The sequence below is a fragment of the Platalea leucorodia genome, assembly GCF_965183815.1.
Source record: "Platalea leucorodia genome assembly, chromosome: 2".
NCBI classification, from domain to species: Eukaryota; Metazoa; Chordata; class Aves; order Pelecaniformes; family Threskiornithidae; genus Platalea; species Platalea leucorodia.
In genome coordinates, this window is record NC_138824.1 from 87,640,204 (window position 1) to 87,652,772 (window position 12,569).

Sequence of the window (12,569 nt, forward strand, 5' to 3'; positions counted from 1 at the left end):
AAAATAATTAAACTTAAATGAACAAACACTGCTTAGTGGTGCTTTAAACTTTTCTAGTTTAAGGTGACCAGACTGTTGAGACCACTTTCTCTGCCATTACCTTTCACTCCATTGAGCTCCTCTAAACTTATGTATTTATGTATGTATGTTCATTATTAAAGTTTTCAGATCTGTATTAACTCCTTCAGTATTTAGAGATGTTTATAACCATATTGCAAAGATAAATGTTTCACATAAACAATCTTTTTGTCTCTTTACCGACTTGAAATGTATACTTGAGTTGACAAACCTTACTGTTATTGCCACGTATATGAGTAAAATCTCATGTGTTCTGTATTACACCTAATGTTATATTTCACTTCCTGCAAGACAAATCTGCGACAGAGGAAAAAAATGCAAGGACTGTACAAGTGTTTGAGGGGCGAGGGGAGAGGACAGAATTGTGGAAGAAGCGGGGGGGGAGTAGAGTGTTTTTAGCTTTCTAAGCAAAGTAGAAGCACAGATTTTAAGAAATCTTGAGTTCTTACTATTTGTATGTTGCTAGATTCTTTAACAAGCAATACATGGATGGGCTGTATGAGCTCTTTGTGCTTTGTTGACAGTTGACAGACAAAGCATTTTTTCTGAAGCAAGGTACTGTACTTAGTTGTGACCTATTATAGCCTAAGAATGTGGCTTGCTTTGAGTTGTATGAATAGGGAGAATATTTTGCAGAATGGACTTGAATATCCTTCTAGAGGTTTTAGCTCCCCATACAGAAATACATAAGACATCTTTCACTGATCCTTTTCTCAATGTAGTTTTCCATATGTAGAGTCATTTTAAGTATGCCTTCTCCCAGTTGCTTGCTTGAAATCCAGTTTAGCCGTTTTCAGATTGTCTTAAGTAAAATAAAATTGTTGGTAATTGCTGGTTCTCTTTGTGAGCAGTATGTTAGCCTATGAACACTTGTGCTCTACTTTTTGATGTTTTGGGGTGCGTGTTTTGGTGCCTAGAACCTTATTTTACTGAAGATAAGAAGACCAAGGTGTTGGCTTTGGTGTGAAGTAAAGCAGAACATACTTGCTAATTTATTTTATAATGTACAACTGTGTGAATTTGTCCACTTGTGGTGCTATTACATGTGTTTAAATGAGGGCCACTGTTTGCATCAAACCTATCATAAGGGTTTGGAGTGCTCTATTATCCTTTCAGCAGGCTGATGACAGAGCCTGGTCTTTGCACAAATGAGATCAATAAGTTTCAAATAACTTGTATGAAATGACTGTACATTTAAAGATGTCTTACTTTTTTAAAAAAATCAATTTTTAATAACATGTAAAACTCTTACATTGACCTTCAAGATATTTTTCACTTCTGTCTTGTTTGATAATTTTGTTTAAAGCATTTTTTACGTTAGCTTGAGCATTTCAGTTCTTTTTTGGGGGGGGTAGGGTGCATTTCTTGCTTCTTCCATTATCTCCTGCTTTGATTCCCTCCCCCTCCCCCCCTGAGACTTTCAACGGTCAAACTGATATGACAGGTACTGATGAGAGTAATATTTTTCTAGAGGTTAACGAAGTTTTCTTTCAGTCTTGGGTGGTTTCTTTTGAATTTTTTTTTTTTTTTTTTTTTTTTTTTTTTTTTTTCCAGTTCTGGATTAGAAAGCAATTCAAGTTCTATTATTTTGGAGTACCCAAATCACAAAATATCATTCTTGAAAATCTACAAACTTTCATTTTTAGTAGCCTAGAAAGAGGCATATGATATTTTGTGGCTGACTTCACATCACAAGAGCAATGCATTACTAATGGGACCTTGAGGTATGCGAGTACTGAAAGAACTCCTAAAAAGTATGCTTATGGGACAGAATTTTGTGGTGTGCTCAGTCCTCTCAGGTTTATGTCCATTTTCCATAATATCCAGAGGGAACTAGGTTTGGGTCTTTTCTTTGGATGTTTTAGATCAGAGCCGTTGGGTGCGAAAGGTGAGCTTCACTCTTTAATAATGGCTCGCTGGAACCCACATCAGTGCTTCTATTGTTCTAGCATCATTGGCTTTTTCAAGACAGAAGGACACTTTGTGCTCTTCTGAGAAACTCAGGTATTTATTTTCTCTCTCATGCTGTCTCTAAGGTAGCAAGTTAATGTAGCTACATTGCCCTCAATGCCTAGTTGCTTTGGACGTTCACAGTCTGGTCCTTCAAAGGTGTGGTTCCCATTGACTCCAGTTGCCTTTGAGTCAATTTGGGCTAGCAGCTTTCCAGCAGGCAACTGAGACAACAGATACAAGTGTCTCTGAGAACAGGAGGTTTCAGTAGATATTATTCTGGAGAGAGTATCCTTCTCTTTTACCAGTAGTACTGTCTCATTGGGTGGTGAAGTGATCACTTGCCTTCCACTAGGAAGTTGTTGGCTAAGACGCTTCAATTTGATAACATCCTTTAATGTGGTTCCTGTGATAATAATACTGGATATATAACCAACCATGTCCAGGATCTGTACCGCTTTCAAGTAGTACACTTTCAAAAGCAATTCATATCTCCTTGTTACTGTTCTTTCATTTAAGAGACAGTTTTGTATTTTTCCTGAAAGATTGCGTCTATCCATTAATCAGCCTGGATAATGCTGAATTCAAGAGGAGCAGAATGAACCATCCAGGACAGGAATTTCCTTTCTTTGTAAGAGTTTTTTTTTATCCACTCCATCCCACAGCTGAATTCAGATCAGTTATATAGGCCAAAACTCAAGAAGCTCTGAAAATAAGGAAGTGCTTCGAAAAGAAATTGAAATTGTATGTTCGGCTTCCATTGAAGTGAGGCAGCATGAAATGAAGTGTGAAATGCTGTGGTCCTTGTTTACTTTTTCCCTAAATTGGATGATCAGGTAGCATCAGACTTTAAAAATACTCATACTGGGAAATGTAACCTATTTTTTCTGGATGAGGAACTAGATACAATATTTGTTGTATAGAAAAAGAAAAATGAGTGTGAAGTCAGTGGCCAAGAGTGAGTTGATAAAATAGTTCCTTATCTTTACTTGTGACCCGAATAGTCATATACCACACTGGATCTATGATCAGGTCTCTTAATGCACTATAGTTAGCTTTATGTATAAATTTCAGGAAAAAAATTCAGTTGTCATTACTATAATAGTTACTAAAACTATTTGCATTGCTTCTTGAAATTTAAAGGCAAATGTACACAACACCTAACAAAATACCATAGACCATGGAATAAGCGTTCCCTGGGTAAGGGATTTAAGCTGTAGGATGAATTTATAAAGGAATTTATGCAAACCTAAGGTGCTTTTCCATTCTAACCATATGCTGCAATATCTTTCCTTTCAGCTACAACAAGCTTGGCAGCATGTTTAACATGGTACCTATCCCACTTAAAATAAAAAGACAAAAGCTGTAGTCAGCCAGCATCAATAACAGACTCTTGACCCAGCTCCTTCTATATAAAACAATTGATTTGAAGAGTCTGTGAAAATATCAAAGGGGTTTATTATTGGGAGATGATTAAATGTTACAGTTAGGACAGCAGTATAAAGCCGTAAAACAAAACATCCTCAAAGATAATCTTTGTTTTATATACTCAAATTTGAATATAAATGTTAGATAACTTAGTTTTAAGAGGTTTTTGACTTAAAAGTTTCAGGTATGCCTGCCAGTTCAAGAGAACTTGCACACACTCTTCATTTTGAGATTCTTGTGCATTTTGAAATTCTAGGATGAAATTCGGACATATCTTTTCTCTAGTAAGGGACCTCTTGAACCTAACATTAGGGCCTCTGACTTAGTACAATTTGATCTCTTCGTAGTAACACATTAAAGAAGGGGAGAGAGCTTTTCCAGTAATTTCTTATTAAAATTTTGACAAAGTAGAAAAAATGACTAGTATACCAATAACAATGTCTATCCATATACTACTTTGAGATCTAAATATGTCTGAAGCTACTTATTGAAGAGGCTTTGCAGGTCCCCCAGATTTCCTTCAAAGATAAAACGAGATCCTTCTCATGGTCTCACAGATATATTTTCTTATTAGTACTGTGTATCTGGTTTGCTTGTGGAATGTCAAGCCTTGCAGGATCCTGAAAAAGTTGCTGACCCAGAATTCTGCATCACTGATTGCTTCTTACTCCATTACTCTGGTTTTTAGGGTTGATTTGCATGATTCTTGTCAATAAAGTGTGCCTGCTCATTCTGTATCAAGGAGATCATCATTGATAGGAAAAATGTCAAAATAGATGAGATGCTCCACCTGTGAAGCTGCAGTCCCACCGTCTATTTCCAGAGCTAACTTCTGGTAGTAGAGCTAAAAAAAAGTCTGTTTCCTTAGAGAAGTTGGCAGTTGCATGATTTTATAAAGACTTCATTTCTGATGGTGGTCATTTCGCTAGGGGGTGAGGAAGGAAGGAAGGAAGCCTGATGGCTCATTTTCCATATATGATGCTCTTCTGTGACAGGATATTCTTTTTAGTTTTCCTCAAATTTCTTTCTGACAAGATTGAAGAATTGATGAAGAGTTTACTTGTCTTTTCTTTCCCCTGCCCAAACACGGTAGGTGAGCAAGAGGTAGGTTTTTAGACATCATGAGGTATTCCTTTCATATGTTGATCCAGTCTTTTATAAGTTCAGATAATTCAGTCTCCGGGTTGTTTGTATTAGTAGCTACAAGTTCCAAAGGAATGGCCATCTCTGCTCAGGCTGTCCACAAAACACAGGGACTTTACCAAGTCAGATGTCTTAAGTTATCACCTGTGTGGAGCCCTCCTGATCAGAGTGTTCTCCACTGAGTCTGCTTCCCTGGTCTCACTGATAAATTACTCCATCCATAAGACCGATCAAGCAGCTATCTGATGTATCTTTGTACTTGCTCTTGAAGGATAATCAGGATGAAGCAGCTAGCTGGAAGCAGCTAGAGAAAGTATATGAAGCAGGCAGGCACCAGGATACCGCAAAGAGTTACTTTTCCTGTAGATGAGAATAGTGTGTTTCTGATTATGCCAATCCTAGCCTCATCAAGTCCTCCATCTTGAGAAACCCTTTCAAAAATTGAATGAGTCTGTGCCTTTCTTCTGTCTAGCAGCAGTAGAATTGGTTTCTTTATCAGAGAGGTCTTCTGAGGTTTTTACCAGGTACATTTCCCCATGAAAAACTGGGATGTTGCCTGAGGAACCTGAGTTATGCTGGACTTCACATCGCGAAGTGGGTTAAGTTTCCTGTGTGAAATTTTATTTCACTATTTATGATAGCATCCCTGACCTGAGGGGATTTCTTCTTGGGATTGTAGCAGTGACAGGTAGGTGTCACTCCAGTCTGTGTTGTCTACTGAAATTCCAGTGCATGACACTAGTTTTCACATCGTCATTAAGATTTGCACTGCTGCTGAGATCTCACCAAGATGGTGCAAGCGCATTAGATCAAGTCAGTGTTATTACTAGGGTATTTATTTGTTCTGAACAGGCAAAAAAGCAGATTAGAAGTTGAAATTACTTTAAAGTAATTGGGTTCCTGGTACACAGCAGAAGAACTTGCCTGACTTTACAGCAATAGCTCATCTTTAAGTTGGTATTGATACCATCTTTGGTGTTTCAAGTGTAAAATTGTGATGTAATTCTATAAAGATGTAGCTACTACTAATAGTCAAAACACTTGCCAAAGAATGTGCAAACAGAGGGTTTGGCTCAAGTTCTAATTCCTGAGATGCTGTATACTACTAAGGAATGTTTGTGTATCTGCTCCCCCAATGTTCAGATATTTACAGAAGAGACAGACAGGTGGAGCAGGGAGAACACACCTGTGATGTAGAACAAGTTATTGCAAGTGGAACTGACAATTTTCAGGTCACTGAGTCAAGTCCACTGTTGCCATGAGAAACTTCATATAGAATATTTCATAAAATAATCTGTCTTTTAACGTTGCATGGGGGTATCAGTAGATTTGGTAGTTTTTCATGTAATGCAATATTGGTGGAACCTCATCCTTCCAGGGAAGCCACTTCGACCAGATTTGCCCTATTAGGCAATGCTATCCATAATAATGGACATTGGCAGGAAAATAGGGTTTGAAGCTTCAGGCCTTGGAATTAGTGGAAATAATACGCTTTTGTAAGAGTAGTCTGAAAGGAGAGGTCAGCTTGAAGTTAACGTGGCTTGATTATTAACTTATAATGATGCCTGAATTAGAAAAATTGTGTTGTCTCTCACATTCAGCCTTCTAAAAGCTGGTTTGCCGATCACCAACATGAACAGCAAGCTTATGGTGGTTGACTAGGAAAGCATGTCCAGGTTGTGTTCCTACACTTCCTTTCTGGTGGGTTTGATGATTTAAGGTGATAATTTCAGCTCTGCAGCGAGGAAACCATGGATTTTGGATCCAGTGTGCTTGAGGTTAGGTGTCCTAGCCACCTGGAGGCTGGACATCATCCACCAAGATCCCATTTTCAAAAATCCAAATTAAGATTGTCTTCAATGGAGAGTAAGATTGTAGAGAAGCAAGCACTAATTACATTTTAAATTCAACTCCAAAGTGACTGACAGTGACCTCTGAATAATTTTCAGTGCTTGCTGCTTTCTTCTTTTTACTACTGTGTTTTTTTCCTTCCGTGTGAACTTTTAAAGCATCGTAGTCCCTCAGCATCCAGACTGTCTGAAGGCAGGAACAGATACAGAACTGAAGTGCTGTATAGAAGCACATCCAGTCCTCTCCTGTAGCAGGCAACCAAGCTACGTTGTGAGATGTAATTTGTAAAAACTGTTAAGATAAAGCTCAATAAATGTATGTTGTTGACTCCTGCAACTTCTGCTTGAAAGGCTGTTCCAAAACCACTTGCCTCTGTATTTTGGGGTAATATTTATAATGCTTGTTGATCACTAGAATGTGAGAGGCTAATTCTCAAGAACAGACTGACAAAGAAAGAAAATTACTTTTGACTTGCAAATTTCTCCCCATTAGCTACAGTTTGTGGACATAGTACTCTTCAGGGATTTTTTTTTTTATATTGTGCATTTACTTCAGGGTTTTTCTTGCATACATTTTTTATATTTTAAAATGAACTAAGCATTTGTAGACAGAATGTTTGGAAATGCTAGTTGCCTTTTTTTTTTCCCCCTATCAACTTGTATTTCATTTCCCACAGTGTTGCAGATACCAAGTAGAACAAAACTGAAGGTTTCCTATTACGATTTTGTTTGATCTGTTGCAAATTAATTTACAGACTCGGTGATAGCTGCTGGGAAATAAAGGATTGGTTTTGTTTGGTCAGTGAAGACGACAGGCATGGATCAAATAAGGGTTAACAATAATGCACTTGAACAAATTGAATCAGAACATAATGCATGTATTGAATTTGATTGCAACATGCATGTCCATGGAAAAGTTTTTGTTTAAAACAAATCAAGGCTATGGCTTAATTATCAAAGCAAAACAAGAGACATAAAGAGCTACATGTTTCTGATACTGCTTTTTTCAAAAATAGCTCCCTTCACACAGTTATCCACATGTTTAATTTCCATGCATAATAGCAACAGTTATTGTTGTCATTTGTTAAGAAAGATTAACAGATAGTAAGTACAAACAAACGCAAATAAGGCCTGAATAGAGAGGTGCAAAGAAGAAAAGACCTCTTTAATGTTAATTATAACTGGCAGGAAGTCTATACAAATGACATTAACTGTTTTCTATGTGAATTGAAGGGACATTTAGTTAGTTAGTATCTACGTTAACACGTTTGGTTTTTTAATTGTAGGCAACAACTTAGGTCTCCATTTTTTTAAAACTAGTTTATTGAGAAATGTACTGTTCCAGTGAAAGTTGTATGTTTTGATCATTATTTCTTAGTAGTCAAAAACAAGTATAATAGCAAGCTGTTGAACTTTAATGCTTATTTTTATCCTAAGCTATTGTTTTTAGTTTAAGCAGGGTTTTTCAGTCTTTTTTCAAATGTATTTTGTGACCAGCAAAGTTCCCAATGCTTTCTTCAGCAGTGACTGCATTAGACCAAAACAATTGCATAAAGAAACTTGCTTCAAATGTCATTATTCAATGGTAGTTTGGGTGGACCATCTATGCATTCCCTTATAAGACAATAGAAGCAGTACCTTGCAAGTGCTGTAGTCCTTTGTTTCTTAATTGTTAGCTAAAAATGCCAATAGGTGGCAGAAAACACACTGTTACTTTTGTCCTGCATTATTTTCATGGTTGTCTTTTTTTGAGTATTCCGCTCAGCTGAAGTTGGGATGCTGCTCCCATTCCAGGCTTTGTTTTTTCAGTTGCACTTGCATTCCCTAACTAAGTACCTTACTTTCTGGCAGTTTCCATGCTTTGTTTATCTAGTATAATAAATTGTTTCAAAGTTCAAATGTAGTCATTTAATATGTTTTGAGTCATGAGTGTTCTCTTTGTGCACACAGAATCTTTTCATAGTTACAGCTGAAACAATTGTGCTTTTAAACAGGAGAGTTTGGGAATGGGTGAGGACGCCCTCCGCACCTCCCCCTGCCTGGCTGTGTGTTTTAAGGCCCTGTTTGTGTCAGACTGCTACCAGATGTTTCAGAGCAAGGTAGAGATGCCACATAATAAGCAAATATGGCATAAACAGCTTTCCACACAAAGCATAGCTTTTGTCTCTAAGAATTAACTTAATGGAAGATCTGTGACACTTCATTATCCTTTCCAGAAATGTGTTTTCCCTCACAGTGGCTCTAATGATATTCTCAGTACTCACATTAAGCGAGTGCCTGAAGATCTCAATGCTATCCTTGAGTAGCTTTTTTCAGTAGAAAGTTACTCCATCTCTAGTCAAATCGAGTTACTTAAAAAATGTGAGGCAACAGATAAACACCTTCCTCATTTAGAAATAAATCTTAGGTTCATTTGCAAAACCAAAGCTAAGGATTAGCTTTTTCACTTGAGGCTCATTTGCGTCTGCTGACTCCAGAAGACGCAGGTCAGGTGTCTATGTTAGGTCAAGTTCTAAATTAGGACTTTTCATGGTGAAGCATCTGCTGATGAAGTAGCTCAGTCTTGCTGAGCAGCGTCTATCTTTCTAATGTCACTTGTGAAATATTTGTCATAAATAATTTGTATGTGACAAGGAGAGTGGTACTAGGACTGCTAGGGCAACAGTTGTGCAAGAGACCAGAATTAAATCCACAGAAGATTTCTGAGTTCTTGGAATTTTCTCACCATGCAGTATTAAATATGTAATGATTTACGTTGTTCAGCTACATAACAATAAAACAGTGATCAGATACACTGATCATACTGTTTACAAAAAGCTTGCTCTGACATTAGGTGTACCCTTATTTTATTAAGAGAGTCTAGAGCTGGGTTTGCCTCATTCCAAAACCTGTTAGGTGAATTGCTTTTTGGAGATGCTTTTTTCTTCCTCCATTCCATCCATAAACAGATCATAGGGTGGCTAGCTTAGACTGGGTATAAGGCTTTTAGATATCCAAAGCTGGGTGAAGTGAACCCTAACTGCATCTCTTAATGGACTCTTTCTGTGTCTGCATTGCAGACTTGAGCACACATTTTAGGTAGTGCTATATACCTTGCTATTGGCGTGAAGTTCCCCACAAAATTTTTCTGGTCTGCCCACGTGGGCATAAAAGCTCCTTGCTGCAGGAGCACCAGGAGGTGTTTTGATGGGCTTGGCACCAAGTGGGATAATACTGAGGATATGACATGGCTGGAGGAATGGTGAAAGAAGAGAGGTCTCTGGAATAAATGAAGTTATTTGGAAAGGATTTGAGGTTTCATCTTAAAAAACAAAAAAAAACAAAAACTGAATCAGATTTCTAACACTTTTGAAAAGATGATTGAAGAATATATTTTCAAGTTGAAGAAAGGGATAAAGCTGAGAAACGTGAAAGAACACTGTTTAGGTTATCTGATCCTTTAGAGAACAAGCTGGAAAAACAAACAAATAAAAAAATCTCTGCATACTCCAGTAAATGATAGGAAAGACATTGGCAAAAATTTTAAAAAAGCAAAAATAAAACAAAACTTTTAAGAGTAGACATAGTCAAATCCCATTTTAACAAGGTTTTGGAGAATAGAAAGCTAAAGTTTATGTATTCCTCCGCACAAGTTCCAAAGCATTCAAAATAAAGTAACTCAAGTATCTAACTTTAAGCTACTGACATAGTCATATTGAATCAAGACACTGGATTACTGAGGTACAAAATACAGATTCAGTTTTGGCTGTGCCAGTGAGGAAAGAAAATATAAGTCATGTCTTATTAACAAATTTGCTTTGCCAGCAAACCAGAATATCCAGGGAATGAAAACCAGAAAAGGTATATAGTTGCAGGCTTTCGTTATTGGCTTTTAACCAAGATGGTGATAGTGACAGTAGTGCTCTGAGTGGCGCTGTGGAAACTGTAAGGGTAGGAAACATGATAATAATTGGAAACCTGAGTTGCCACCGTGGAAATGAGGTGGAAGTCGTTGCCAGAGCATAATGTTGGGACAGCTTGTTGAAGAGCCAGTGAGAAGGAAAGCAAGCAGCTTTTTGAGTTGTCCTCTGATTCGTAATGTTTCTGTCAAAGTACCAGGAATGCTGGTATGGTTAGATTAAACTTCTTTGCAGGAGCAGCAAAAACAAATTTTGGAAACAGAGGCAATAATAAAGAGTCACTATTCCCAGCAGACATCAACAGCTGATAATCTGAAATGCAGAGTTTGACAGTGCTGAGCTGCTCAGGGGTGGTAAAAGCAGAAACTGTTTGAAAAGAGTCACAGAAAGACCTTGTGATACCAAGTTGACTTGTCAGTTAACAACGGAAGATTAAATCCTCTGCCAAGTAATGTTAAGTGATGCAAATGCTAAAAACCCAATCTTAATTTTGCATACAATGTGTGTATTGATATACTAGTGAAGATAAAATTATAATTCTTGGATAATAATAAATATCTTTCTGGAAATGACTGCTCAGTGCTCAAATGCTCAGTAGTGCTCCAGGCAAACAGAACTTGAGGAAAGAAAGGAGCAGAGAGCAAGATGGTAAATACCATCTTGTTTCTGTATAAATTCATGTTCATCTAGCATCCTGAATACAGTGTGCAATACTGGTTTTATATCCCTCCTCATTTGTCCCATTTTCCTCCACCCCCTCATTTCAAAAAGGACCTGGAAGAGACTCAGAGAAGGGCAACAAAGATGTGGAGTGGTTTCCATCCAAGGAACAACTAGGTAAATTAGGACTGTGGTTTGGAAAAGAGTTTGATTGCAGATGATTGGTGGAGGTCTATAAAGTCATGAGTGACATGGGAAAGGTGAATGCAGAATGATTATTTCTAGTCTCTCCTGATACAAGAACTAGAAGGCATTAAAAAAGAAAATTTTGTGTGTGTGTGTGTGTGTTCAAGAAAAGAAAGATACTTTTTCATATAGTGTGTAGTTGTTCTGCAGGATGTTGTAGATGCTGAAAGTTTACATTGGTTCGAAAAGCACTTGAAGTTCATTGGGATGGGAGTAGTAATGCATTCATCACCACAGAATATTGAGACAATGATTCAGGAGGTCATTCTAAGGAGGTCATTCAGGAGCCATTTCTAAAAGCTGGGAAAATCTTCTGGAAAATTTCTACTGTGTGCTTTCTCTTATGCTATTCCTTAGGTATTTGCTATTGATGGTTTTTAGAGATGAGGTGTAGCATTGGTTTAACCTATGGTTGGGCCTGGTACAAAAGGTGCATCCTTACCAATCCCAGAAGCATTCTTTCTTTCATACTCTTAAGAGAAGCCTTTTGCATTGTCTCCCTGAGCTGACATAGAGCAAGCTGGCTCAGATTTTATTTCATTTTAACTCAGCAAAATGTTAGTTTTTCCTAAATGAGTCAGTTTACGTTGAAGTCTCGATAGCTTTCTATAAAAAACTTATTTTTAAAAAAAAAGAGAAAAGAAAAGAAAGCTGCTGGCTGTCATCAGAAAACCTAAAAGTTAAAACTGTTTTTCCCCTCTAAAGCGCAAGCAAGGAAATGGCACTTTACTTCAAAATTTAATTTGTTACAGGTCTCTGGGGTGTCTTGCTGTCTGATCTACATAGTTGTATAAAATAATTCTGTTATATGTTAACGTTGTCTGAACTGGAGAAGAGCAGAGGTTTCAGTATATTTCAAAGAAGGGACGACTCAGTGTGCAGAATGTGGGATTTTGAAGCACGAAGACTTCAGCTTTGTTCTCTAGGATTGATTGTGTTACCTTGAACAAGGACCTTCACCTCTTTATACATATTATAGTATCAGCTTCACAGAGGATGTTAAAGTTGGGATTTTTTTTCTTCCTTGAGTATGACTCCTTGTTTAGGTAAGGTAAAAAGAGGCTATAACTTGAATTTATGGTAAAAATGTATTTTCTTCTACGTTCTCTCTTTCTGCAGGGTTGGTTAATATGTGAGGAGCCAACTTGCCAGAATCGAACCCGTCGACTTCCCCTGAGTTTTTCCCGGAGTGGCCCTGTGTGCCAGGCCTGCAGGAAGGCTGTTCTGAGACCAGAGGTGAGTGTTGTAGGATAAAGCTTTGACAGCAGTGGAGCAGCATTCTCATGAAGCTGGCCTCTCTCTCAACTCTGCCTTT

At 37.6% G+C, this 12,569-nt stretch overlaps 1 protein-coding gene across 1 annotated transcript in view; it reads left to right on the plus strand.

The window, feature by feature from the left end:
- POLA1 (DNA polymerase alpha 1, catalytic subunit) overlaps positions 1-12,569 on the plus strand; it is a 207,578-nt gene that overhangs the window by 125,807 nt on the left and 69,202 nt on the right. The window contains exon 35 of the mRNA XM_082335968.1: positions 12,374-12,490. Within this exon, the coding sequence (XP_082192094.1) occupies positions 12,374-12,490 (117 nt within the window). The remainder of the gene's footprint in view (positions 1-12,373; positions 12,491-12,569) is intronic.